Source organism: Haemaphysalis longicornis, unplaced genomic scaffold (genome assembly GCF_048455015.1).
Source record: "Haemaphysalis longicornis isolate Haplotype H1 unplaced genomic scaffold, Haemaphysalis longicornis Haplotype H1 scaffold_2, whole genome shotgun sequence".
NCBI lineage: Eukaryota > Metazoa > Arthropoda > Arachnida > Ixodida > Ixodidae > Haemaphysalis > Haemaphysalis longicornis.
In genome coordinates this window covers 218,912,109-218,939,797 of record NW_027526295.1, presented here as the reverse complement: position 1 = coordinate 218,939,797, position 27,689 = coordinate 218,912,109, and the positions used below count along the sequence as shown (strand labels likewise).

The 27,689-nt window shown below is 47.4% G+C and overlaps 1 protein-coding gene across 1 annotated transcript in view; it reads left to right on the top strand.

Annotated features, from left to right (window-relative positions):
- The window catches only part of Pi3k59f (phosphatidylinositol 3-kinase 59F), a 30,448-nt gene extending 4,240 nt beyond the window's left edge, over positions 1–26,208 (top strand). Inside the window, exons 5-21 of the mRNA XM_077699369.1 lie at positions 1,361–1,543; positions 3,125–3,196; positions 3,895–3,999; positions 5,265–5,357; positions 6,423–6,826; positions 9,841–9,988; positions 11,549–11,616; positions 11,804–11,909; positions 13,638–13,754; positions 14,737–15,024; positions 15,294–15,363; positions 17,880–18,029; positions 18,324–18,398; positions 19,761–19,929; positions 20,296–20,386; positions 22,501–22,626; positions 26,021–26,208. Of these exons, the coding sequence (XP_077555495.1) occupies positions 1,361–1,543; positions 3,125–3,196; positions 3,895–3,999; positions 5,265–5,357; positions 6,423–6,826; positions 9,841–9,988; positions 11,549–11,616; positions 11,804–11,909; positions 13,638–13,754; positions 14,737–15,024; positions 15,294–15,363; positions 17,880–18,029; positions 18,324–18,398; positions 19,761–19,929; positions 20,296–20,386; positions 22,501–22,626; positions 26,021–26,035 (2,280 nt within the window). The 3' untranslated portion in view covers positions 26,036–26,208. The remainder of the gene's footprint in view (positions 1–1,360; positions 1,544–3,124; positions 3,197–3,894; positions 4,000–5,264; positions 5,358–6,422; positions 6,827–9,840; positions 9,989–11,548; positions 11,617–11,803; positions 11,910–13,637; positions 13,755–14,736; positions 15,025–15,293; positions 15,364–17,879; positions 18,030–18,323; positions 18,399–19,760; positions 19,930–20,295; positions 20,387–22,500; positions 22,627–26,020) is intronic.
- Positions 26,209–27,689: the final 1,481 nt, after the last annotated feature.

Genomic DNA, 27,689 nt, shown 5'->3' with positions numbered 1-27,689 from the left:
TTTCACCATTGTGCGGCTCAACTGGGACAATTAAAAGTTATTTCTCTTGGTGCTTTTCGATATCTGACAACTGCAGCCTGTTTGGACCTTCTGGGCACCACATTTGTGACCAACTGGTCGTCCCTTGAAACTGGAGTTAGCGGACCAAGGGACGGTCGCTCCTCATGCCTCTACCATCTACCATGCCTCTACTTAAAGGCACAACATTGTACCGCATGAGAACAGGCACATAAAAATCCCAAGAGCTGCCCCACCGCCAAAAGATAATGCAGCCTGAAATTTAGCATGATGTTCCCCTTTTCACATACCACGTCTACATTGCTAACTTAGCACCGTAGAATAGGCCACCCCATATTTTTGTTAGTCTTGCTGCCATTCTTGGGTAGGCCATCTCTTGGTATTTTGCAGCTAGTGCAGGCTTGTGCCGCCCTTCAGAATCAGCCATGCAGGCAAAATGCAAGTTTGGTTAATTCGAAAGATTGCCTTGTTAGAATAACGCTGCTACCACTTTTAAAGCAAGCTTCACTCAAATAGGCTATATAATTAGGAAAAAAAAGAATGGCCATGCGACCCACTAGCTCGTTTTGTGCACTAGAACCTATGACATATTATGGGCAGCTGTGCAATTGGCTGAGGCAAGCAAAAGCAAGCGCAAGTTGTGCATGGCTTATAAGGTTGCAGAACAAGCTATTTTCGCTTTGGTGTAATGCACATTCATTTTACAGCAGTAAGTATGGTGGGGTAAGCAATGGAAGTCACAAGAGTACACGTAAACATAGAAGTAAAAGTTCATAGTGCTGTTGGTACTGCACACACTATGCTTGTTATAGCTGCAAAGCAGTACGGCGCTTTGGGGTTGTCTCACATGGCACTGGCTGATTGACGTAAGCGACATTGTCTTACGTGACCCTGTTTGTCGAGCATACCCATTGTTTTATGAAATTATTACTACCAAATATAACAAAAACAAGCCAGGTGTAAATACAGTCACAAACAAAACGTGGGTGTACAGTGGTCTTTTGTAGTATGGTGGTACCATCTAGGAGGACTGGCAGTAAACAAGGTATTCTGCAGTCCGCTGCAGACAATAGTAACGTTTGCTTGAAGACCTGTCCTAAATACATACGTCATCGCAGACGTCACGAAACACACGATCTGGCGAGAGAATCAAAATTTTAAGTTAAGTTGATTAATTTTTCAGTTAATAAAGCATCGTTAGTTACCGGGGAAGCGCTGGGGGCGCTATAAAACACCAAATCATTCGAACAAAACAAACTTGTATTTTGTCGGCATGACCCCTTTAAGCAGCTCGCTGTGCACAGGGTCCTTGCTTTCACATTGAAACTCCTCCCGCCCGCAGCTAAGCAAGAAGCACCGCAACGGCCGCCTGCTCAAGGTGGACTGGCTGGACCGGCTGACTTTCCGAGAGATCGAGGTGGTCAACAGCAAGGAGAAGTCGAGCTCGAACCAGATGTTCCTCATGATCGAGTTTCCCCGGGTGGTGTTCCGCGACCAGGAGTACACCGTCATCTACTTTGAGAAGGTGAGCAAATTCCAAAGTGCTGGAGCTCACACGAACGGCAGCTGTGAGATTGAAATAGAACCAGAGCTCTATACTTGATATTGAACCAAAGCTCTGAGCTTTTCTGGTTTGAGGAGGTATGGGTGACACTAGGAGCAAGCATTCCTTCCCCAATACTGGTATCACGAAGCGCCACTGTTTGTAATATAATCGTGATTGCGCTCTGAAGTAAATTGGGCATCTATCAAATTGCCTGTAGCAAACTTTAGCCACAAATGAGGTTCTAGTATTACGGGAATTAAGCATTTTTCATAGATAATACTTGTGAGCCTCTGGCTATGTGGTATAGCACCAAGGAGATGCTGCTATCAGAGTATACAAACTGCATCATTTTCCTCATTTACACATGGCTTATCCCTTTCCTGCCCAACAAAAAGATTTTAGAAAAAAAGGCCACAAGTAAATAAATTTTGTGTATTTACCCCTTCCTAATCATGCTTCGATAAGTGAAAATAGAAAGCGCAGATTATTTCACACAGAAAACAAACCTACACATATGTGTGGGCTGGGCTTCTATTCGTATGATCTGCGGGTAGTAAGAATACCTTAAAAATGGCACCAGGTGCAGAAAACCTGCATTTTTACGTTTTATTTACAAGTTTTACATTGTTTTCAGGTGTACTTATATTATACATGGGATTTTTGGAAAATAATAATAGTGACGTTTTAATTAATATAATCACTAATTATAATTAATATTTTCTCACAAGTAATTACGGAACTAGTTAAAGGTTAAGGCGCGAGAAAACATTACCAACGAGCCAGCACAAAACCGCAAATAAATGAGACACGAAGAAAGGAAGAAAAAATTTTTTATCGCTAGCGCTGCAGTGCGTGCACGAGTCCGCCACCCTGTAGTGCCCAGCAAAATTTTCGTGACGACAAAAGCCCAGCCCACACATATATGTGGGTGCATTTTTCAACCGTGATTACGGAACGAAGACGAAGGGAACGGGTGTATTTTTTAGCCAATCACGTTTTTCCAAGTCCTGCAAGTCGTGTATTACACTTTTTATTCAGAAAATACGAGAATAGCAAGAGGAAATATCAATTTTCATCTTGAAGGCGGCTAGCGTGATCGCGCTGGCTTGAGCGCCGTTTTTAATGAGCGATTTCTTGCCCCCTGGTGGCGAAATGAGTGAACTAACAAAACCAATAAAGTCTCGAAAGCGTTCGCAGCGGCTACCAAGGGCTGTGAAACTGAAACCGAAACAGGTGCCACTTAGTAAACGATTTGTTGACCCACACGTTTGTGTGGGCTGGGCCGTAAAGGGTTATGGCAGTGTCAAGAAATGAATGACTTTAATAAAAAATAAATTTTGAATTATGCCTGATATTAAAAAGTTGAAATAGACTTATATGAAAAAAATTTTGATGTACCTACTCTCTGATTATTGGCTTCCTGGCTGACTTCGGGCTAATTTTTGGTGAGCTGCACAAAAATAACCTTATTTAATGATGCTTCGACAAAAACTCGTTGCAGTGACTTTCAGAATGGAAAAAAAATTGTTTCGTGTTCATTTTTGTGTTTCTGTTATGCAGGACGGGGACGATCCATGCCATACCAACCTGCCAGCACAGATTGTCACTGTCCCAGATCCAGACGTCTCTCTTGTAAGCCAACACCCCTGCTCCCCGTCTCTGGTTCACAAGTAGCTTACCTGACAGTTGAATCACGGCTTACTAGTATCAGCCGGTTTTTATACCCGATATTACATTTACTTTGAAGATAAAACTTTTGTGCCTTGCAAATGTGTCCTTGGAGATGGACCTGTTTGTGAATGGCATGCTTCCTTGGCCTGATAGGCAAGCTTAGTCAGGTGTAACATGACTGAAAGCTACAGTGGCTCAGCTGTGCTGATCCTTGGCTGTGCGAGCTGTTTATCTGATGGAGGAAAATGGCCATGCATACTAGATTAACCCGTATCTAAGTTTGTCTCTTAGCCCTGCCCTGTGGTGGATCCCGTGGGTGTAGTATGGATCAGGACACTCACATCGAACCTTAGTTCTTGTGCCTTTGTTCTTGCTGTAGCAAACAAGGCGTGAAGAGTGCTGCAAGAACAAAAAAGTGAGTAAATGTGAGGGAAAAGTTATAGAACAACCACATTCCTGGTTATGGCGTAGTGGTGTGTGTGTGGGGACTAAGTCAACTCACCCAATTTCAGTAAGCCTTCCCTGCGCAATACTCGCTTCATTAAATTGAGCTCTCAATTCGGCAAGCGCTTTCTTTGCTTTTATATAGTACTCGGTTCCTCTCCCTTGCTGTCTCGCCTTGACCCATGTGTAGCAACCTGGGCTTTTCCTCTTGGCAGGAGAACTTGGTGGAAAACAAGCACCACAAGCTGTCACGCAGTCTTCGCTCGGGCCTCACGGACAAGGACCTCAAGCCCAATGCTGCCACGCGGGATCAGCTCAATGTGAGTGCCTTCCCAACATGGAAGCAGTTCATCTGATAAAGATTAAGTTCATTGGCCTCAGTGATCGGGCCTCCTGCAACAAATAGGAAAATAAGGTAAGATTAAGGACAGTGCTTTAAGGCTATCAGTTCTTTCGATTAAGTATAGAGTGAAGTCATTTGATTACTTCCATTAAAAGGGAGGCACCCAACATTGTGTTCGAAAATGAAAAGGTTGATTAATTTATTGAAAAGAGCATAGCATAAAGTAGGACAGTTGCAAGCATGTATACAGTTTCGACTTTGGCTCACGGTTATCACAGTGGCAGGCGTGTTCTATTTTGTAAGCACGCAATCGGCAAAACGTAGCAAAAAAAGCAGAATGCGCGATAGTGCATAGCTGGCTGCTTGTGTTGTCCAATCGGCAATGGAAGGGAATGAGTACAAAAAATTAATTAGACCAAAAGTTTGGGTGATTTGGTTCCGGCTCATCTTTCTCACAGCACAGCAGAGATGAGGGGAAATAATGCGCACTTCAAGCGCTGTAATGTTTGTGTTTGGTCGCTGTGCGACTGGAATACGGGGCAGCATTTGGGGCGATTCTGGATCTCATTTCGTGTGTGTTTCGTGTGGAAGGAATAGGCAGATGAAGGTGAGGGGATTACGTGGTTGTATAGTTAGTTGTGCACACATGCCTTCCTTATCTTTCTCAAACACACGGGGGAGTTGTTTGACCGAGCGCAGATGCCAGGTGGGAAAGATAGCAGGGTGTGTGTGCGTGTGTCACCCCCCTGCTTGTCCTTGTACTCTTCTGCTGACATCCTTTGCCACATTGTCACCACTGTGCCCGGTTGTCACTCAAGCCAGATGTTTTACTGGTCGCGTCTATGTACTTTTTTGCATGTGTGGCACTTGGTTTTTCTTTTTGACTGCATTTTTGTTTCTTTAGTAATCATTTGTATATGGTCGCGGTGAGTCGTAGGTAGAAACGCAGATGGAGAAGCATGAGAAATGGTGTGGTAAGCATTTTAAAGTTTGGTGTAATTAGCTAGGTTGTCAAGTAGTTTAGCAAGTTCCGCGCTAGCACCTATTTAAACCTGGGCAGATGTCCTCAATTTCTTTAAGTCATGCAAACTTTAATTCCAAGTATTTCAGCTTTCAGTGCAAAGTTTCTTTGAAGACCTCACAGCTAAGGCTTGACGCCGCCTGCTGCTTTATCCAATGGTGCTTTGTTGGGAAGTGTGCTGTCGATTGGTTCATGTGGACCTGTTTCTGCTCCTTTGCCAGGTGATTGTAAACTACCCGTCAACCAAGGCACTCACCTCTGAAGAGCAGGACCTGGTGTGGAAATTCCGCTTCTATTTGCAGAGCCAGAAGAAGGTAACAAGGAACCGCCATATGCGTATATATACAGCTTTCTAAAGAGAGGCAGCACAGGTGGTTATTGCGCAGAGATAAATAAAAATAGTGAGATCTGCTACCTTGTACTTTTCTAGAGTAATGAATATAAAGGCTAGAACCCTCTCTGAAGTTAATCTAAGAAAAAAGAAATAGTCCCTAAAGCTGGCCAATGACCTGCCCTAAGAAATAATGCGGAATATGTACCTTCTTTTACGGAAGCAAAGTATCATCACTACATGATTAGTATTTAGGTGGTCATAAAAAAGGGTATAGCTTGTTATGGAACAACTTCTGTTGAAAATTATTTAGAAGGCTGTTTGAAATGTTGCCCTAATGCAATGCTTTTTGGAGTTTTTCTTTCACTTAAGCTTATTTCTTTATGTCCTCTATTCTGAGCACCCCCAAGTCCAAAATACCTCTTTCAACTTAGAGAATGCTTGATAAAAAACAGCATTTTGACAAAAATTTCCTTCAAACCAAAACACCCCTTCCTACTTCAAGCATCATGGGTTTATAAAAAAAAGAAGGTACTTATTTTTGAGGAACTACAGCATATCAGATGGGCCTGGTAATGCATGTGGCTACCAGTTTTGGCTGTGTGATACTTTCCTGACCTTGCAGATTGTCTGTGATCGGATTGAACTGTTTTGCTGTGCAGGCATGTGTGAATGGTTAGAAGGTATGCAGCACTATTTAGTTGGACAACTTTAGTGGCACGAGTGAGGAAAACATGTCCATATTGTACAGCCTGAGGCATGTAACTGTTCCGTATGAGGCGGCTCGTGGCAGCCAATACACGCTGGGGTTCCTACCCTAATGCCTTCTTAGGGCGGTGTAGTGTCATCCATCGACACCTCGCTTGGGCTGGAGGTGAGCAGTAGGAACTCATTGGCTGCTCATCAACCTGTGAAGTCGAGAAGCTTGAGTGGCGTAGTTTGCCTGTGGGCTGGTTGCCACCTGCGCAGAACACGAGCACTGGTGTGGTGCCAAGCGCAACAACGAAGAGGCCTCCATCTCTCCTCCTTCTGCACCCCCCATGTGCAGGCCCTGGCCAAGTTTGTCAAGTGCGTGAACTGGCAGTCGGGTCCGGAGGCGCGCCAGGCCCTGGAGCTGGTGCGCACGTGGCAGCCCATGGACGTGGAGGACGCCCTGGAGCTGCTGGGCCCCCAGTTCGGGCACCCCGCGGTGCGCCGGTACGCGGTGGCCCGCCTGCGCCAGGCACACTCCGACGACCTGCTGCTCTACCTGCTGCAGCTGGTGCAGGCCCTCAAGTACGAGCGCACGGCCAGCACCACCATGGCCGACGCGCCCCTGCCGTCCTCCTCCTCCTCCGGGGCCCCCACGGGCCTGCTGCTGCAGGGGTCGGCCACGGCCAGCGCCGCCGCCGCCCTGCCTCCGGTCATCGAGCCGCAGGCAGGGGGACCCATGCCCGGCGAGCGGGGGGACAGGTGGGTTCCTGCTTTTCCGCAACGTAATTGCCCACCTCTGTGAAGCCCCACTTGCTGTCTCTCTCCATGAACTGGGGCTTGGCACGTGATGAATTCCTTCACCTGGTTTCTGGTTCTTGTTTGTTTGTTTGTTTCGTTCTCTAAATCATGGAGTATGATGTACTCCTTGTGGGGACCTTCACAGTCGCCGTGCCTCTTTGCAAATGTTGTTGGGCCTAGCCCGGTTTGTGGGGCAGCCATCTTAGCAAGCTACAAGGCCGCTAGCTCCCTTGTGAGCCATGTGAAGCGGGCCACGTGACTTGCCAACAGGGATGCCGGAAGGTGGGACCTCATTGGTTTGCCTCTCACAATGAGACCGTCCACCAGGCTGGGTTCAGGATCGGAATAACTGTTTTTGCGGGCAGTCTGCTTGGTGGCCAGGGGTACCTTGTTCCCACACCGTGACAGATATCTGAGTTGAGCCCATGCATGGCTTTGGTATCAAGTGGAGTGCACTGCGTCTGCCATGTGCAACAGTCATGCTTCAACTCTCTGGCAATAAGTACCACGCTTTATCCACGAGCTCAGTCCATCTACTATGCACGAGTACTCAAGCCCCTGCATGAGTCTTTGGGCCTTGCTATGTGGTTAGAATGTCTGGGCAGTTCTAGCTCCAGCACAGCCAGTTGAGGTTCCCCTGAAATTTCTTAAGCTTCTGCACGGCCTGGTGAGGAAACAAAGATTTGTCACGGACAGTACATGATCGCCATGACCAGGTCACATTGGATGTGCTACGTGAAGCCAAGATGGGTTTTCAGGCTCAAAAGCGCAATACAGCCCTTGCATTTTTTTGTAATACATGTGTTGCATGTTGAGCAAGCAGGCATCACAGCTGCTGCCAGTGTCCTTTTTAGGGGAAGTGGGCCGCTTGAAGCATCGATTCATGGACATGCTGAGGGGTCACAGAGATCGGCATGGTATGCTTGTATGGTCAACATTATTTCGCTGCTTCTAGGCGCAGATTGGTACCTTTGGACTGCACACACTTTTGAGCATAGCGTTTATACTAATATATACTGTATTTTCCGGTCTAAAAGTCGCACCTTTTCATAAGTCGCACCCCCCTGAAAACGACAGTTTTTTTTTCGGAAAAAAACGTATACAAGTTGCACCGGTGTGTAAGATGCACCTGTGTACGAGACGCACTTGTTAATTTGGTAAACTTATAAAGGATAAGTTCCTTAAAAGTGCGGTGAAAGTACATCGTTGCAGCCGCCCCCGCCTCTGAACGCATTCCCCGGTAAACAGTGCTAGACACGTGCATCTACCGTCCAAAGTCTAGACAGAACTAACTTCTCAGAAATGGTTTATTGATACACACAGATGACATGTACTTACAGACAGCCTTTAGGCAAAACCGTCGAAGCCTTCTTCCTCCGACTCGTTAACAAATAATTCAGCAACTTCAAATGGGAGTTTCGCCGGTGCATCGCTGTCGTCCTCTGACTGACTGATGTCTTCTTCGCCAACATCGTCACCACTCACGGATGGGATCAGTCTGGCCTTTATGAACCCAGCTACAACTATTGCACCACATAAAGCGAAAACACCATGACGGACTGCCTGTAAATCCAACAGCCTCTGTTGCAAGTGTCTTCGCCTTGAGACCAAGCTGCACTGTAGACGGCCCCCTGCCTTCGGCTCGTTGCTCGAGCACCCACGTGCGCAGACGATCCTCAAGCTCGGGCCAGCATGCTTTCTTGCCATAATTGGCCTTCTTTGCAGATTTCAGTCTGGAGCACGGTGGTGGCTTTGCGCCGTATAATTTTCTCACTAACCTCGAACTGCCTTCCCGCTGCCCGGTTTCTATGTTCTTGTGCAAATGCAACTGCACGTATCTTGAACTTCGAATCGTAACTTTTTCGCCTCGCAGGCGGCGTCATGGTTAGCGAGAACTAGGACACGACGGATGCTACACCTGTGAGGGAAGCACGACGCAACGATCAGCGCCATGATCAGCGCAATAAAGCTGTCATGGCGGTCGGAAATGGAATTGACGCGAACGGAAGCAGCCCGAAAACGGAAACTTGTTATTAGCAAGTCGTCATTTTCAAAATTAGCAGTGCATTTACTGCCTTCAGAGTAAAGCTGTCTGTAATAATTTATAAGCTGCATTTTGTTTTTGCAACCCAGTTTGATGTTAGTTTGAATTTATTCCGAACCGTAGTTACTCTGCGTGGCGAAAGATGGCGCACGGTTGTTGCATGCCATTATCATTTTTTTTTTACCGGAAAAAGCTGCAAATTGTTCGGTTTAACGTCCAGAGGCGACATATCGGCTTTGAGAAACACCGTAGCGGCGGGCTTCGGATTCACTTAAACCATAGAGCTGTGTCTCTTAATGTGTGCTGACATCACACAGCACACAGGCACCTTTTCGAGCGCGGACCACGCGCGGACACCACGAACCGGATTTATTCCATACATAAGTCGCACTGGTGGATAAGACGCACGAACGAAAATTTCAGAAAAAAAATGCTACTTATACACTGGAAACTACGGTACTAGAGGGAAATCTGGTGCCGCTGTTTAGGCAAGCCATGCTTCAACGAGCATTCTGTAATGTACCGGGGAGGCACGTTCCACTTGTTCTTGGCATGGCTCATGAACATGCTGAAAAAATGCCTCTGGCTGCAAAAAAGCAACAACATTTCAGTAAAAGATTATTTAAATTTGTTTTGCTTTTATAAAATCAAATCTTCAGAAACATCTATGTGTCACGGATTATTTAGAAGCTACATGCAAGGTGAACAAGAAAAAAATGTTGCCCCCCCCCTGCTAATTTCGGCTTCGAGACAAAAAAGAAGCCTTTTTGTTAGCCAAGCCAAGTAGGCGAGGAATGTCACTAGCTGCAATGACGGATCCCATGATATTAGAGCCAGATTTCCCTCTACTATATATTAGTATGAATCTCGGCAGAGCCACCCTGCCTGACCACAAGTGCCCCCCCCCCCCCCTTTCCCTGCCAACTTGCAGGGGCAGCTTCACGACGTCGGGGGGAGAGCTGGGGCCCCCCCACCTGGAGTCGTATGCGGACAGCCTGCGTCGGCCCATGTCTTCCTCGGTGGCCAGCGCCGACGATGTCTTCCAGCAGGAGCCCCTGCAGCCGGGCAGCGAGTCGGACGTGCGTGCCCCCTCGGCTCCGCTGGCCCGTCCAGCCCTGCTTGCTGCATCAACATTTTGTGCAATATGTAGTTGCATGTGCAGTGTCGAAGTGGGCCCGGTTTGACGGGGGATGTAGCAAGGATGAGGGAGGGAGAAATACTGTGTGTGAAGTTCGTGGAAAACCATGCTGCAGTCAGGGTTCCTTTTTACATGGCTTTTTTGCTACAGCTAGCTTGGAAATGTATGCGCTTAAGCTAAACCTCAACAGAGTGCAGTGCAAAAACCAGTTTTATGAAATGGAGCAAAGGTTTCACCAATGTGGTCGACACATCAAATTGAAACATTTTGAGGGAATTATTTTGATGCCAGTTTCTTATGCACCGTTACAGTTACTGTGGTGGCCACGGAGCTTGCAGTGTTTCATGAAAATACTTTACCCAGTGTCACACTTGCGGTCAATTTGCCGATACAACTGTGGGTAGGGATAGGATTGCTAGCCTTGCTGGCTGTGCCGTCTATACGTCATTTTTCATAAGCAGCCGGGAAAGGAGGAGAATACTCGCAAACCCGTTCTCTTGGGGGCCCACGCACCTTCCGCTTCTGGCGGATCATCAGCGTTGCCTGCGCCTGGTGGGCTGTTAATCGCTCGGTGCGGTGTGCTCTGCGTTGCGTTGTGCAAAAGTGCTTGTCAGCATGTGCCGAGTTTTTGCGAAACTTTCAACTGCTTTAGCCTATGCTGCGATGCCTTTCAAGGCGCTGGCTTCGTTTGGCCAACACTGTGATGCGTGGTTTGTGGGAACAACCCGGGGCGGGAATCACTGGCAGCAAATGCACACGACTTGGAGTGACAAAAATGAAGTGCGGTTGCATGTTGATGCTGAATCGCCTAACCACAGACACCGGGTTGAAACGTCGATGTACGTCATGCATAAACCACAAAAACTTTGTACCAACGACAAATTGATGCAACGACAATGACAGATTGATGCACTTGGACGGCAGCAAACGGAGCGAAATCCATTTTTCACACACGAGGCTCTGATTTGGGCAACAAAGCAGGTTGTGTAATGCACGGACACCAAACATAGGCACGGGAAGAACGGAGCACTTAACAGCCCAGCATGGCGGTTGCGGCATGGGATTTATAGAAAAAGGAAAATAGTGACGCCCACGTGTATTAAGGAAAATGGTGTAGTATAGAGTACTCACCTCCTTTGCTACCCCTGCAGCTAGAATAATTTTTTTTACACCCAGTAAATAGACTAGAGGAGGAAAAAAACATGCAGTACTATATATTGCCCCTTCAAGTAGCTATTTCATCAAAAAATGGACAAAATGTGCTGGCCAGGAAGTTACAGCCACATCATTTGTGAAGAGTGTCAAAGACAGCGAGCGAGGCCCCCCTGCTCTTTTGCGTTCAATTTGACAGTATGAAAATTTCGGCCCCAAGGGTTTGTGAATATTATTAGCTACAGGTGCGAACCCTCTGAGAAGTTCTGATTACGTCTTAGTTGGAGAAACAACAGGTTTTTCGGTACTTGCACAAAGGCCTGCCTGATGTCTTGTTTTCCTGACGCAGTGTGACCTTGCAACGTTCCTCATCAACAAAGCCTGCACCAGCGATGCACTTGCCAATTATTTCTACTGGTACGCTCCACTTTGGCCCCCCTCCTACTGCTCATCGCTGTTCATGTACAAGCCACTAGAGTGGACTAGAAAAGTAGCTTCGCTAAGCTTGACATCAAGCAGACCAGTAAAGGTAGTCATTATCCGCATTGTCTTTCTGAGCAGAGATGATGATGACGATTTACGGGGCACACTGTTTTCTGTACAGGTACCTGTATGTGGAGACTGATGATCAGGACAGCGTTGTCAAAGACTCCAAAGTGAAAGAAATGTACGCCAATGTCATGAAGAGGTTCTTGCACCGTCTGCAAAAGGTTGGCACATTTTTCTCTGTTGGTGTTGTCTCCCTTTCTTTGTTTTTTTTTATTTCCTAGTGCTAAGAGATTATACTGATTCAATGCCAGAAACATAAGCAATTAAGCAGAGTGTCTGGTGTTGTAGAGTTCATGGGAAAGCAGTAGATAAAGCAGTTTTATTTACTAAATTGTAAAACTGAGAAAACATGCAGGAATTCTTGGATAGAGATTATAAAATCGTCATCTGAGTGCCCTGTGCAATGTGAACTTTGGGGTGGTCGCACAAAATAAAAATTACTGAGCTGTCTTTCTTGTGTCCTTTGGCTTTGCCCAACTCGAAACTTTTCTGTTATTTCTTAAAACACGGGACTAAGAAATGTGTTACAGTTGCTTTCATGTTCCTACTTAATGCCACACCATTGTTAAGGCCTCCTTGTGGATAAATACATGCTTGCTTAACTGCATGAAGAAAGATTCATCTCGAGAAAAAAAAGGGGGGGGGGGGGGGGAATGTAGGAATGTAGCAACAAATGCAGCACACAAACTGTGTGGGTGTTTTGATTACAGTAATAACTCTAATTTTCTGCCATTTTCCTAGTGGCTCCATTGCAAATGACAGCCTATGTCTTTGAGACTGCTGATTTTCTTGTGAACATGGCACAATGAACTATAGCAGGGTTCTGATTGGTCAAAGTACAGTACTGTAGTTACCAGAAGCGACTTTGACACTCTTGTTTTGCTGCCGATCCTGGTTGTGGGTTAATGTGGTCAATTGGTGTTCCTCACCTGAGGAGCTGACATTAGGGAAATCCTGTCATTAAATAATGCCTATGAAGGCCTGAACAAGGCTGAACTTTTCTATAAGCAAAATTGAATAACTGAGGCATTTTTTATTTAATGACTGAAACTTTGAAGCAGTGTCAAAGCAGTGGAAATTTCTGCTGGAAATATACTAGACACTGAATTTTCCAAACAATTTGAGGTTTTCCCAACCAAATCAGCCCAAACCGTGTAATGTTTTTCATGCTTGTGACTACTGTATCCAGGTTTTACTGTGTTTATTGGTTTGTTAACGTGTAAAATGTAAGCTACTCTTTCCAGGAGCAATTCTAACACATGTGCTTCATCTAGTGGAGAAGCAATAAATTACGCTACACTTATGAGCAACTTGTTTCAGTTATTCAGTTGTGTTTTTGAAGCATCCTTTTATCGTGACAATAAAAAGTCACATTTTAAGCTTTCCATATTTCTCCATCCTCAGCTCCCCCTCCCCCTTTCTTAAAAACCTGTGGTACTTGAAGTGGGGCGAAGCACTTAGATTCGAGGCTTATCCATATTAAAACCTAAACTTTGTGAAACAGCCTTTTTGCAAAAGTGTGTCAGGGTGCTTAGAATTGAGAAAATGTGGTACGCTATGGCAAAGGTTTTTCGACAGATGGGTACAAAGAACCCTTGAAGGCTGCAGTTGAAACCTAGGGCTTTGCTTTTTAACTGCATTTCCCCACTCTGTTTATGTAGTTTTGAACACCTCCTGTCACGTCATCCTCCTAGCGCGTGAGTTCCTCTGCATGCAAAATCCTAAACATTGTACGGGTGAAACGTCATTGGGCACTATGCATAGTGCAGTGTGGTATTTCTCGCCACTTGCTTGTTTTATTTGTTTTCGATTGTGTCCTTCTTGTTGCTTTGTGCCACTTGAAGGTGACTGACCCCCTGCCCTGTACCGCTTCCCCCCTGCCTTTGTAGGGGAACTGGGAGTATCGACAGAGGCGCTCTATGCTGGACAGGCAGCGCATCTTTGTGAACCACTTAGTGAACATCATGAAGGTTGTTGCCAGGGAAAACGGCAACCGGCAAAAAAAGGTTTGTTTCCACGCACTTTGCTGCTCATGTGCTTGGAGCGTAATAAAGTGAAGGATAATTTAGTGTAAATGTGGGCTACCTCCTAGACATGCTTTAGTAGGCACTCAATGAAAATGTGAAGCCAATGTGTTATAGCTAAAAGAGCTTCAAAAAGAATTGGAATTAACAGTTGGCACTGACAAAAAAAAAACACAAAAACAGGTTGAATTTCTCAGAAAATCGAGGATTGGGTGTGTTAAATTTAACGAAGCCATCAGAAGGTGAAAGAACTTTGTTTTGCCAGGCATTTGCTTAGAACAACCAGTCCGAAAAGTGACTGTTGCAGCCACTGAATGTCCCAAGCGCTACTTAGGTTCACACGTGCATGCATGCATATGCACATGTCTCTACGCGCACAGATACAACTGAACTTAATGAAACCAAGTTTACTGGGCTGATGGAAAGAAAACCAAGCTGGCTGCCATTCATTTTGCACCATGCCATTCACCATAATTTCAGCCACACAGAGAAGCAGCTGGAAGTGTAAACATAGCTATCACTTGACTGGGCATGTGGGATGCTGACTTTGGTGCAAATTTTCAACAGCAATTTCCATGTTTTTTTTTTTTTTCTTGATCTGGGGCCCCCCCTTATTCGAGGAGACTTGTGGAATATATACATATTGGTCTGCCTAACTGTGCAGCTACGTGGCGCTTCTTGTTCCTGTCGCATGCCTGTGAAGTGGAAAGGGCCCCTGGATAAAAGCAAATGCCGTGGCACAAGTCATGGCGTTCCTCAAGCCGTGTGCTTGCCTCCTTGAAGCAGCGGTTGCATTTCAACGAATTTGAGCCAGTATCTAGCCTGGTGCGCTATATTCTGTGTCATTCATTGCACACCAGTGAAATGAATGGCACAGTTCACGGCCAAAGGCCTTGACTCTGGTGTGTGTGTGTGATGGCATTCGAGTTGGTCACCCTTTGCGATGTTCTCTGGGACGCTACAGATGGAGAAGCTGCACGCGCTGCTGCTGGAGCAGGAGCCCCAGCAGCAGCTGGTGCACTTCCCGGAGCCCCTGCCGCTGCCCCTGGACCCAAGCGTGCGCGTGCACGGCCTGGTGCCTGCCAAGGCGGCCCTGTTCAAGTCGGCCCTCATGCCCTGCCGCCTCACCTTCCTCACCACTGCCACCCAGGAGGGCAAAGAGGGGGACGGGGAGTACGTGGCCATCTTCAAGCACGGCGACGACCTGCGCCAGGACCAGCTCATCCTGCAGACCATCACGCTCATGGATAAGGTCTCTTCTCCCTTTCTCCTCTGCTCTCTTGGGCCTCCTTTTCCTAAGGAGAACTACGAGTTGGGTGTGTTGGTAGATTCATGTTGGGTAAAGTGCAAACAAAACTTGTCCTGTGGTCTTCCTTGTCCAAGTTTTGTTTGTGCTTTGCCCAACACAGTCCTTTTCTTAAACTGGCACTATGGCACATTTGCACTCCGTCTCTTTCAGCGGTCCTTGTAAAGCGTGACCACTAAACAGTGCCTCTCGTGTTTGTTCCTCTTGTCTTGCAGTTGCTCAGGAAGGAAAACCTTGACTTGAAGCTGACGCCATACTGTGTTCTGGCCACAAGCACGAAGCATGGTACGAGCCACTGTCTAGGCAGTCATTGTAATCATTAAGCACCAACATGGTGGGATGTCAGAGCCTTTTTGTTTTAGTTTAGCTGTGTTCCAGGGCACTCCCTCTTGCTGCCTTCTTGCTCAGTTTATGCGAAGAGGACAATGTGTATAGGTTCTTGACTGGTTCTAAAGATATGTAGACCTGCTGAGCTGGCCTTAATGTAGTGCTGAGGCTGAGACAACTATGTAAATAGGTTCCTGTGTATTTGGAGATGTCCTCTTTAAAGTGCTCTAACCGCATCATGCAACGTTTTTTAACTCAATTTTAACCTTTCCGTGTGCAACAAAGACAAGAACAGAGCCCCTTTGTCATACAAGCCCATGTGATGTGAGGAGGGCTTGGCAGCCATACTGTTGATGTCAGGTGGCATGCATGGCACTGTGTCGTGAGTGGCACGCCAGTCAGGGTATGCCATGTTGGCAGGGCCTGATTACTTGCACCAGTAGGGAGGGGCGCGACTGTGGCAGTGGTTTCAAAGTGTTCGGGGCAGCCGGGTCTTTCTGCGTAGAGAGGCTTAGTCATTCCATCATAGCAGATACTGGACAGCACAATTGATAGCACTCTATAGCACAATTTTTACCCAGATTATCACTCATTTTTCTGCGTGCGTAACCTTGTTGTCGGGCCGCAAGTGGTAATGAGCTATAACAAGTGGCATTGAGCTCTAGCCGCACCTACTTGTGCTGTGTCGTGGCTCCCGCCAGTGCCATGTTCCTGCTGGCCATGCCCCGTAGCGTTTGGAACGGACGCCATCCAATGGTGAGATTCCGTTCTCTTGTGGGTGCAAGCCCGGCATTTCCTGTGTGCACCCAGCACCATCCACTGCTTCGCTTGCAACACTCCTTCTGTTCTTTTATGCAGCTGGTGAAAGGGCTGTGCTATTCTGCCTCTGTAGTCTAGGGTTTTGGAATCAGTGTCCCAGGTTTGAGCCCCAGGAATGCCGGTATTTTATTTCCTAGAGCCGTGATTTTTTTACGGTGAAATGTCCTCCTAGCTCAATTGTGCGCATTCTTTTCATAAACAAAAGCGGTTCGGTATCGTTTGGGTTGGTTTAGATGTTGGGCGCAGCGTAACAACACGTTTAATTGACGTTCTGCATCGCTCCAGTAGTGCCGAGCTTGTGCCTCTCTGGGAAGGGAATATCGCCATTCAATGCGGGTGCCCCCCCCCAACCAAAAACATTGATGTTGCGAAGGCTATCTCGTGAAGGCGGCCACCCGAGTGCTGGGTTTCTTTGAAACCAAAACTGGCATTACCAACGGCGTTTAATGTGTATAATTATTTGCGCTGCGATCGGCCATCAGTTGTGGCCATCTACAGTGCCCTTCTACAATTATAGGGCCTGCAGATATTATGCTATTGCATTCACTTGCATGAAAGAAACGCGGCACAAAAACTTTGTGCTGATGCTGTTTTGAATGTATACATAAAATGCAAAAACCAGTTGGCCCATATTGGTAGATTCCAGTGCCGTGACTACAAATGTACTGCTTGGAACAGCAGCAGTTGTTTATCGTCGCAGAAAATGGCCAAAAGAGTGCGAGAGCGGGTATCGTTGCCCTGTGCATCCTAGCACACTATGATTTATGATACAATGGTGTATGATACCATGTATATGATACCACAATATGGGAATTGGCGGAGCTTGCTTAGAGTGGTAACCACAAAAAGTGATTTTAGCAAATCATGCGGCAGGCGTAACAAGTGGACCAGTGCTGTGTGGCAACAGTGGCAAAATAGTGCTGCAGCTGAGGCACGCTGTGAAATTCATTTCTCGTGTCCCATGTCTAACTACTTGTTAAATATCCTAAAACTTCAGGTTTGGTTCCATTCACGGAAAGGTTAGTTCAGGAATTAACAAATTTGTTTCAACTGCAGAGCACTTTAAGGGCTCGCCTTGTCATCGTCGTTCGCTCGCTGGACCGAAATAGAGCCCCACGGTGTTCCATCGTAGCGGCTGTCGTCGCGGTGTAACCCAGAGGCTTCGAAAACCAAGCGGTTTATATAGTCATAAGCGTTCGAAACTCGTGAACCACTGGCGCTTGTCATACATCTCCCCGTTGTTTAGCGGAAAAAAAAAAAAAAAAAACTGCGGGTACATTTGAGGAAAAATATACGTAATTAGCCGGGAGCGCCCGCATTCATTTAGTTAGGAACGCTCGTTGGGTTGGTTTTTATGATAGTAAGCGAAAAAAAGTGGCAGTGCAATGCCGGCACGTGCGGGAGGAAAAGCAAGGACAAAAAGAACACAACTCCCGCTGGCGCTGTTTCAGGCAGGGGGCGCGCGAGCACTGCGAAGGCGGGAAATTTGAATTGCATTGGGTGGTAGCAGTGAGCGGATAACAGCGCTACAGCCAACTATGGCGAATCACTGCTCTGCACTTCCGACAGCTTTCACATGGAGTGGAACGGCTTTAATTTATGGCATGTTCTTTCCTTGCACTGCAACAATATTTCATGGAACATTTTCTGCGCAGGCTTTGTGCAGTACATTGAGTCCACATCTGTTGCTGACGTCCTAAGAATGGAGGACACCATCCAGAAGTTTTTCAGGAAGCATGCTCCGTCCGAGACGGGTCCGTACGGCATCTCTCCAGAGGTGATGGACACCTACGTGAAGTCGTGTGGTGAGTCCCATCTGCTGCTCCGGCTTGTTTGCAAAAAGGGGTGCCGGCCAAAACTGGCACACAAGTTCTACTTGCAAGGAACTGGCTTCATTAGCTTCGGCTGCCACGGCTGATAATGGCTGCTTTGGGATGTGGCAGCAGAAGCTGCGAGATGCGGGAGTGGCTGTGCACATAAAAAAAAAACTGGAAGGAGAAAAATACTAAAACCATGTCCTGTTTGATTTAATTAAGGAAACTGTGGAAAAACTGCCAATCTTTTCCCGGTTTTTCTCAATGTCTCTTTTTTTTTTGCAGCTGGCTACTGTGTCATCACTTACCTCCTCAGCGTTGGTGACCGCCATCTTGACAACCTGCTCTTAACAAAGACGGGTAACTATCTCGATAAATCTTCAGCTTGTTTCTTCGTCACATGTTCCTGTCGCGTTGCTGGCAGAAAGTCTTCAGAGTGAGAGGCTAAAAACAGTTGCGCCACTAAGGCATGCAAGCATGCAGCTTGCTGCAATGCAGTGGTCCAAGTGCCCAAGGGGAAGGATATTAACCGAGCGCGCTTAACGTGGCCCACGTAGTGCTTTAATGACGCTCGTGGTAAGCTTGTTTGTATGTGCACCGTTATTGTTGTCTTCATTTAATGAGGATTTCAATTGGTAGTGTGGGAAGACATTTGATGCTTGGCATCATCTGCCCGTGATTTTTGCAGATTTTATTCAGTTTGCAACACGTCTATACTGCTCAAAGCATACAGGCTTTTCTTAACATTCAAAATTCTCAGGAACTAATGGAAATTGCCAGTGGGGGGGCGACCTGGGCCAAAAAACTGAAGAACGGGACGTGAAACAGGGCGAGGTACCGGTTAGCAACGGAATGGTATTTTCATGGGATGGCATGTGGTTATGTACCACTTGCACAGGGAGTCATGAGGAGGAAAAGTGCAACAGAACAAAAAAAAAAAAAAATCCAACAATTCAAGATATGGCACTTCTTTTTTTGGCAGTGAAACAAAAATACGCTGATGTCACTGCTGCTCTTAATCATGGAGGCGTAACAGATTTCTTGCGCCTTCCGCTTGCAATATCACCCTGCACAAGTACCACTTTCAAGTGATTGGATACAACGGCATTTTCGACAATGCGTGGCCAGGTGACTGCTGTCAGTTCGCTCAAACTGTAATACAAAGGAGGGCCATTTGTTTGGCGGTGATGGATGAGGGCATTTTTTAAGTGCAATGCACTTCTTAAGCGACCCTGAACCTGCGTCCACCGGCGATGTCCGCGCACGTGGAGATGGGCGCGCGCAGCCTGGCCGCTGACATGGCACATACCCACGTGGGGGATTGGTCAGGAATCTCCTCGTCTACCTTGGCAACGGGGGGAGATGGGCGCGCGCTGCCTGGCCGCTGACATGGCACATACCCACGTGGGGGATTGGCCAAGAATCGGGCGTGAGAAGGGCTAATGCACCTGCTTAAAGGAGTACTGACACGAAATTTCAAAGCTGAGATCCGCCCTAGCAATCAAGTACAACGACAACACAAATAGGTGTCTGTGAATAAATGCATCTTTCTTTCTTTGTAGTTGTGTGTGTGTGTGTGATCTCTCTTTCGCGAACATTACCGAACTGCGCAAATTCAACTCGTGCATTCGCACTTTCACATTCTTCCCCTCGGGGAAATGCGGGGAATTTTTTCCTTCTTCCTCCTCCTCCTCTCCTCGCCTCTCCTCGTCAAATGCCCAGGGAAGCTGTTCCACATTGACTTTGGCTACATACTGGGCCGGGACCCCAAGCCCCTGCCGCCGCCCATGAAGCTGAGCAAGGAGATGGTGGAGGCCATGGGCGGCATCAACTCGGAGCACTACCAGGAGTTCCGCAAGCAGTGCTACACGGCATTCCTGCACCTACGCAGGTAAGTGGGGGGGAGCTCTCACTGGGCACTGGGGGGCTGGCCGCCAGGTTTGTCGGCATTCCCGTGGACAAAGGAAAAGGGGCGGAATGTTCTGCTGCTGCGTACTACTGCATGTGCCTGCAGGCCAGCTAGCCATGACAGTGCCTAAGCAAAGCAGAGTGCTTGCTTATGGAGGTTCCACTATTAGGCAGAGCAGCCCCATTGAAAGTGCCTGTTCGCACTTGTGGAAGTGTGTTTTTTTCCATTCATCACAAAACAACCGGTTGTGATGTAGCCTCGATGTCGTTAATGTAGGTGCCCTCTACGCAGCAACCCATGTCTTCGGAGTGCAGGCGTGTGTTCAGTGTTGTTCTGCTTCTCTTTCAGGCATGCCAACCTAATCCTGAACCTGTTTTCGCTTATGGTTGATGCGAGTGTACCTGACATTGCGCTTGAGCCAGACAAGACTGTCAAAAAGGTAAGCTTGCCACTATATTGACTCCCTCTGCTGTGGTGCCTTATGAATGTGAGTGGGTGTTTCAACGAGACAGCTTGCAAGGAATATATGGAGGGATAAATCTTGAGGAGGAATGCAAGCTGGGCTAGTTGGAATTGAGACATTCTTGGATAAAACCAGCGCGAATTCGGACGAAGACAGAAGGAAGTAACCAGCGGCTGTCCTTGTGGTTACTTTCTTCTGTCTTCGTCTGAATTCGCGCTGGTTTTATCCAAGAATAAATCTTGACTCCCACTGAAAGTGCCCCTAAAAACGCATCTATTTAGCACCTTGCTACAACGAAGTAAACTTCGCCTGTTATAGGTTACAACAAACCATTTCCGTTTTAGAACTTAAATTGTAACTATGCAATATATAGTGCGGTGGCTGTATTGAGCAGTTCAGTGCTGTTGCCACTAGACTCCTCACTAAACAGGCAGAGCACCATGTGCACGGCATGCTGTGGCTGTGACGCCAGCAGTGTTCCCCAGGTGTTTCCCTCCTCTATCCCGCTGAATTCCGGCACCTTTACTTTCACTCACACGGCACATTTTGGTAGTGCACGTGGTGCGCACATGCCCTCAGCTGGTATCACTGTTATTACTTTTCTTCTTGCACCGTGACTCTTTTGCTGCGAGGGAACTGCACATTTTTCCTAGTGCTCATTGATTGGTACCGTATTTACTCGAATCTAGGCCGACCCCTGAAATCCAGAAGGTCAGAAAATTAAAATAAGCTTACCTCGAACGTAAGCCGAACAAAAAAAGGCACCGGACTGAAACTAGAACATGCACTTTATTACGCTTGCGGCGCTTGTCGTAGCATGTTCAATGCTCACCCGTCGTCGTCGTGGGCATCACTGTCCTCTTCCCACATTGCACTGTCCTCACTTCCGTCCAGTGCATTCAATATTCTGCACTTGTGGAAGACTCGCACAGTTACCTCGGCCGGAATTTCGTCCTGTGCCGCGGCGACCCAGCTCGCCAGTTGGCTCGATGCGCCCAATCGCTGTCAGCTGGTGATCTTGCACCGTCAGCCAGTCGTCGTAATGCTTCCGCAGCCTGCCCTTAAATGGATTGTTGATGGCCACGTCAAGCGGATGTAGCTGGCTCATCATACCGCCGGGTATTACCGCTATGTCCGTACCGCCCTTCAAAAGCACGAACTTTAACTGCATCTGTCAAGTGGCCGCGATAGGCGTCCAGAACCAGGAGTGACCCCTTAAACAGCAGAGCACCGGCACAGCACTGCCAAACAGTTTTGTCCCAATCTTCGACGAGAGCCCCACTCATCCAACCATTCTCGTAGGCTCGCACGATGACATTCTTAGGGAAAACTTCCCCGGCTAGATGAGTCTTCCTCTTAAAAACAATGCACGGCGACAGCCTTTTCCCATCGGCCGTGCAACACAACATCACGGTGGTGCGCTGCTTCTCGTGGCCTGCAGTTTTGACTTTCACTTCTTTTGCACACCTGTCATTCTCGGTGTAGGCCACAGGCATGCCAAAATACACCGAGGTCCGACCGGCATTATTGATCTGGCCAGTCGGTACTCCTTTTCCACCCGCTTCTTGGTGGCAAAGCGCTGGAATGTGACCAGCTTCTCCTCGAAGTCAGGGGGCAACTTCTGGCACACAGATGTCCACCGTTGCAGACTGAACCCAAACCGCTTCATAAAGCAAGTGACCCAGCCCCTGCTGGCCTTGAACTGAGTCCGTGCGATGCCTCGTATGATTACGATCTCCCTCGCCTTCACCTGATTTATCTCCGTCGTCATAGGCATTCCACCCTCTCTTTGCTGCCAGATAAAGTCGGCGACTTCCTTTTCCACCTCGTGGTGTCGACCTTTCTTCGGTCCTGTGAAGGCCGTTCGAGTAAATACGGTATATAAAGTGGCTCCCATTGAAAAGTTGCATCTATCGTTCTGACACTTCCTATAGAAGCTGCCTCATACTTGCTACAAAGGGGAAACAAGCAAACAAAAATTTGTGGGTTTTTACCGCTAATAACTGTTGTCTTACATTCAAATGATTTGACAGGGTCAGTAAAAATCGGTGCAGGAGTTGTTTTGAGTGCCCCCGCTCGTCCAAGCGCAGGTTCAAGACAAGTTCCGGTTGGACCTGACCGACGAAGAGGCTGTCCACTACATGCAGAACCTAATTGACGTCAGTGTCAGTGCAGTCATGCCAGCGCTAGTCGAACAGATCCACAAGATCGCTCAGGTGAGCAGAAGCTGTTTCGTCTACACTAACCGTCCCCCCTTCCTCTTTACATATCCATCTGTCAGCGGAAAATGCGGGTTTCTTGAGTATGCAAGTGATATTGGTATTGAGTACTGGTATTGAGTACTGGTATGAATCTGGTATTGAGGGGAAAAAAATGAAAAGCAGCCTGATTAAGCATTGTTTTTTTATTATTGTTGTTGCAGTCAAACCGGCTGAGGCATTTGACCTTTTGGCATCTATTCATTTTCATCTTTTTATTCAGCGGGCACTTACTCTGTGTACTTGAAATGAAAGGCAGAGGCAAGTGGAAGAAAGAGATGCACAGGCGCTGACTCTCATTTGAAGTTCATTGCTTCGATATCTGGCGCATGGATACAGCAGATGCCATTGCGTGAAACAAGGAAGAGGAAACTGTGACAAGCAGTGGCAAAATGTCGAGTCTGTTCAAGAGAGCACTGCGTCATATGCTTACAAACCATTAAGGTGGACAATATTTCTTTTGCTGAAGGCATAGCAGAAGGGAAGCTCACACTATTATTTTTATGAGCTTCTATAATCCGTCCCGTGTGCTTCTGCATATTCTTTGTAAGTATTGAGGTGCATTTTAAAGACACCATGAAGACAAAATGCAAGTTTGGTTAATTGGAAAGATTGCCTCGTTAGAATAGAACTGACACCACTTTTAATGCAAATTTCAATCAAATAAGCTCTATAATTAGGAAAAAGGAGAATGGCCATGCGACCCACTAGCTCATTTCTCGCACTACAACCTATGACATTATGGGCAGCTATGCGGTTGGCCGAGGCCAGCAAAAGCAAACGCAAGTTAGGCAGGGGTTATGAGCTTCAGAACGAGCTACTTGCACTTAAATTTTAATGCATATTTTCTTGCAGAGCAGCAAGAATGGGGAGGGGTAAGCAATAGAAGTTACGAATGCACACATAAACAGAAGCACCAGTGCGTACTGCATGCAGTATGCTGGTTATAGCTGCACAGCTGTCTGGTGTGTTAGGCTTACACTGGCCAACTGGCACAAGCGGCATTGTCTTGTGTGACTGTGTTTGTTGAGCATACCTGATATTTCATGAAATGATTACTATCAACCGTAACAAAAATAGGCCGGGTACAAATCCGGGCAAAAACAAAGCGAGAGCAGTCCTGAGCAGCATTGTGACGCCATCTAGGAAAGCTGACAGCAGATAAAGGCCGATCCACACGGCGGACCAAAACGATTATTTGGACCGCGGTCCGCGCATCACGTGATAGGACGTCACCAGTTCGCGCGGAGCACTAGTGGACCGCGCAGGACCGCGGCCCTCGCGGTCCAAATATTCGCCGAGGCTTTTCGGTCCGCGGTCTCGATGGCGGACCGCGACATCAATCAGCGTGGTCTAACAGCTCCCGCGGCGCCGCGTGGGCGGAGCCGGGTCCAGTTGCGCCAATAGAGAATGGCGCAGGCAGCGCGGCTGTTTCGAAGCGCTCGAAGGAGCCTGTCAATCACCCCCGCTGGGATAGGCGGCGGGCTAGGCTTACAATCGCGGTGCATACTTCATCCGCGCTTTTACTAGCGAGTCCTACGACTCTTACTAGTGCAATGCTAGCCATCATTATCACTTTGTTTCACGCATGTGGACCTCAATTTACGGGAAGCATTCGGTTCCAGCGAGCGGTGACGAGCCGTATGCAGCCCGCATCACCCCGCCGTCACCGCTCGTAGTGTCGCCTTCGTGCGAACGACGCTGGCGGCTGCGTGAGCGCACCCACCCGGCTGGCACGCGGGTGGCTGTTACTGTGTGGATGAAACGTTTCGTGCAGGCTTGTGCGTTACAACACGTTGTCGCGGCCAAACAGCGCCTGTGTTCAACCTTCCAGCTTGCGTGTTCAGACGGTCGGCCATTCCCGGTCCGCTCAGCCGGCCCGCTGTGTGGATGCGCTCTGCTCTGGATTCCGCACGCCACAACTTGGTTCCGCAGTCCCAGCTCTTTTCGACACATCCACTTTTTAACCCAGCACGACCTTTTCGGCGCAGGGTAGTCTTCTTCATCAACGTACAAAGCTCACGCCATAGCGGCCAAACGACGCTTGCGCTCTGTTTCCATTTCGACTGCTCCAAAATGCGCGCGGAACCGCAAAACCAAGCACAAAATACGCATAAAACATGTGCGGCGCGGGCGCGAGCCGTTCGTATGGGTTCGCGAGTTCGTCTGGTTGGAAGCACTGTGGTGGAGAGTGTTGCTGGTTGGACCGCTCTGTCGTCTGCTACGGCGGTTTGCCGTGTGGATGCTCTCGGTGCTGCATCGGACCGCGGCGGGCCGTGACGCGGCATCACGTGACCAATCGGACCGCGGACTCGGTCCGTCGTGTGGATCGGCCTTAAGGTGTCTCCCTGTTCACTGCAGCCTTGGCTGCAGCCCTAGTCAGCATACTTATGTTCGCTTCAGTACCTGCCCTGGATTTATCATCACAGGTGTTATGAAGCACATGATTCAGCGGGGGAATCAAAATTTTGGCTTCAATTGCTTAATTTCTCGGTGAATAAAGCATTGTTTGCTGCCAGACGAGCGCTGGGGCGCTATAAGACACCAAATCTTTCAAATAAAACAAACTTGTATTTTGCCCTCATGGCCCCTTGAAGAGACGCTTGCACCCAGAGCCTCTGCAGTATATGCCAAGATGGCTGCTGATACAATTTATGTTGCAACTACATTTTAACCTATCATTTATGCATCTGCCTGTTGGTCTGATATGTTTTGGGCGATGTGATTAAAGGGTATGCCATACACAACATTCACGACACATGGAAGGAACTGCATTGTTTGTTTGTACAGACAGGAGCACGGGGGTTGTGTTATGGACTTGCTTACAGAGTCTTGTGATTGGGAGCCAAAAGACATTAACATAGCTTTCGGTGCACTTTAAAGATCCCCAGGTGGTCAAAATTAATCCGGAGCCCTCCACTACAGCGCGCCTCATTGCCTGCGTTGTGTCGGCGCGTTAAGCCCTACAATCAAACATTAACATAGCCAGGTCTAGCAGCCTTTCTTATCGGGAGCCAAAAAACAACATTAACAAAGACAGGTTTAGCAGTCGTTCTAGGATTGTGGGACACCTTCTATACGACTGCAATCACTCCTGCTTTGTGTTTTTATCAGCGCCAGTTCCTTCCATGTGTTGTGATTCCAATCTTTGTGTCACAGAGGCCTATTATTTGAGAATTTTCTCTAGCCGCTATTAGCACCTTAGTAGCTGTAACAAGATAATCAGACACCAGATGTGATTGGTCGTCCTACAAGGATCGACTGGGGACGCAGCTCCAGTGATTGTTGCCTTGCAGACATGCCATCGGCTAGTTCGTGCCACATTTCAAACGAGAAATCTTTTTTTGTGCAGTACTGGAGGAGGTGACACAGGTGTGCCAAATACAAGCGGGTGAAGAAGGCTACCACTGGGCGGCTGCTGCTCCCATGGGCTGTGCAACATGTGTGTGGCTCAAAGAAACTGTCGCTGTCATCCCAGCATCCCGAGTGTACATATTTATTGCCTCTGTTGTACAAATAACAAACAGTGAGAACCAAAGCGAAGAAGTGCTGCTGGTTTGCACATGGCTGGACTCCCCCTACCCCTGAGGAGGCGCCATTGTAGATGCCTAGCCACCCCAGAAAACCAAATTGGGACAGAACAGGGCATGGACACAGGTTTGCAGTGGCGCGGTGTGTGCTTTGTAGTCTACTGTGACGATTATATAAAACTGAAACCAGTACGCTGCAATATAACAGTTGTGTATTGCAGTGTCTGTACTTCAAAAACGCCCTCCCGCTCTTCTTCAAGATAGTACACGCTTGTATGCTTGTACATACGTTGTTTTGATGGTCAGGTAAGATTGCTGGTAAGTTTTGTGGTTATTTTTTCTACCACAGTAACTGCATTGCCTTTGGTTTCATGGTAGTATCAATCTTGGTGTGCCATGACATACCCACTGGCTTCCAACACCGTTGGTTTGTAACACATGGACTGCTCCATTGCGGGAATCGTACTTAGCACGATTCAGAATGCCGTACCATGGTGGCTGAGAAATATAAATCAGACTTGAGGTTAAGCCATTTTCTTTCCACAAGGCTGTAAGCACCCTGGCACACCAAGGAACACGCAGAGTGCTTGCTGCAGGTATAAGATATGGCATTTACACCTTTTATGTTCAGAGCTAGAAGGAACACAACTCCAACCGTAAACACTGCCCTAGTGGTTCCATTCCCCAGCTTCACATTGCCACCAAATGCCATCAAAAATGTGCTCAGTCGTGTGTCTGTCATTGATCATGGGCTCAGCGGGCTGGTACTGCAGAATTGTTGGCCTTGAAGAGTGGGTGGACCAGTTCTTTTCTTTTTTTTTTTCAGAGATGCAATTTCAACACCACCAAACATAGTACATTAGATCTCGTCCACATTCACACCCGAGTAGATTATGAACGTCATGTGAACAGATAACTGCAAATAAAATATTTGCATTTATATTCAGCACTGCCATTTTTAACCTTGCCACTAGTTCGTCGTCATGTCGATTCGTTGCTGTTTCACAAAGAATGACTGGAAGGGGCTCACAGAGAAGATGGAACGAACACAACACCCCTGGCAGGTAAAGAAAAGAAAGCACTGCTCGTATGATTTATGAAATGCTTTTCTTTTTTCTTTTTTTTGCTGCTTGTAGTCCTTTATTTCCCAGTACCTAAAAGATTGAAAAGTGCATCCACATTCAGTGGACAGTTCATGCGCAGTCGAAATGGGCAGTTTGCATATTAGACCATGCGCTGACTCCCAGAGTGTTATATACATCTCTTGCATTACTACAGAGGGCCACTGGAAATCGGGGTGACTGGAACACCATTTTTTAGAAGGGAATTGGAGTTTTCAATAAAGGATATGATTTATAAAATCTTTGTTCACATGAATTTTGTACAAGCCGCTCTCACCTTGACGGCATAGACATGATATGGATCATGTATCAAGCGCATAGCAATAATGTGGCAGGCCAACGTTTCCCTTTGAAAAAAAAAAAAGAAAAA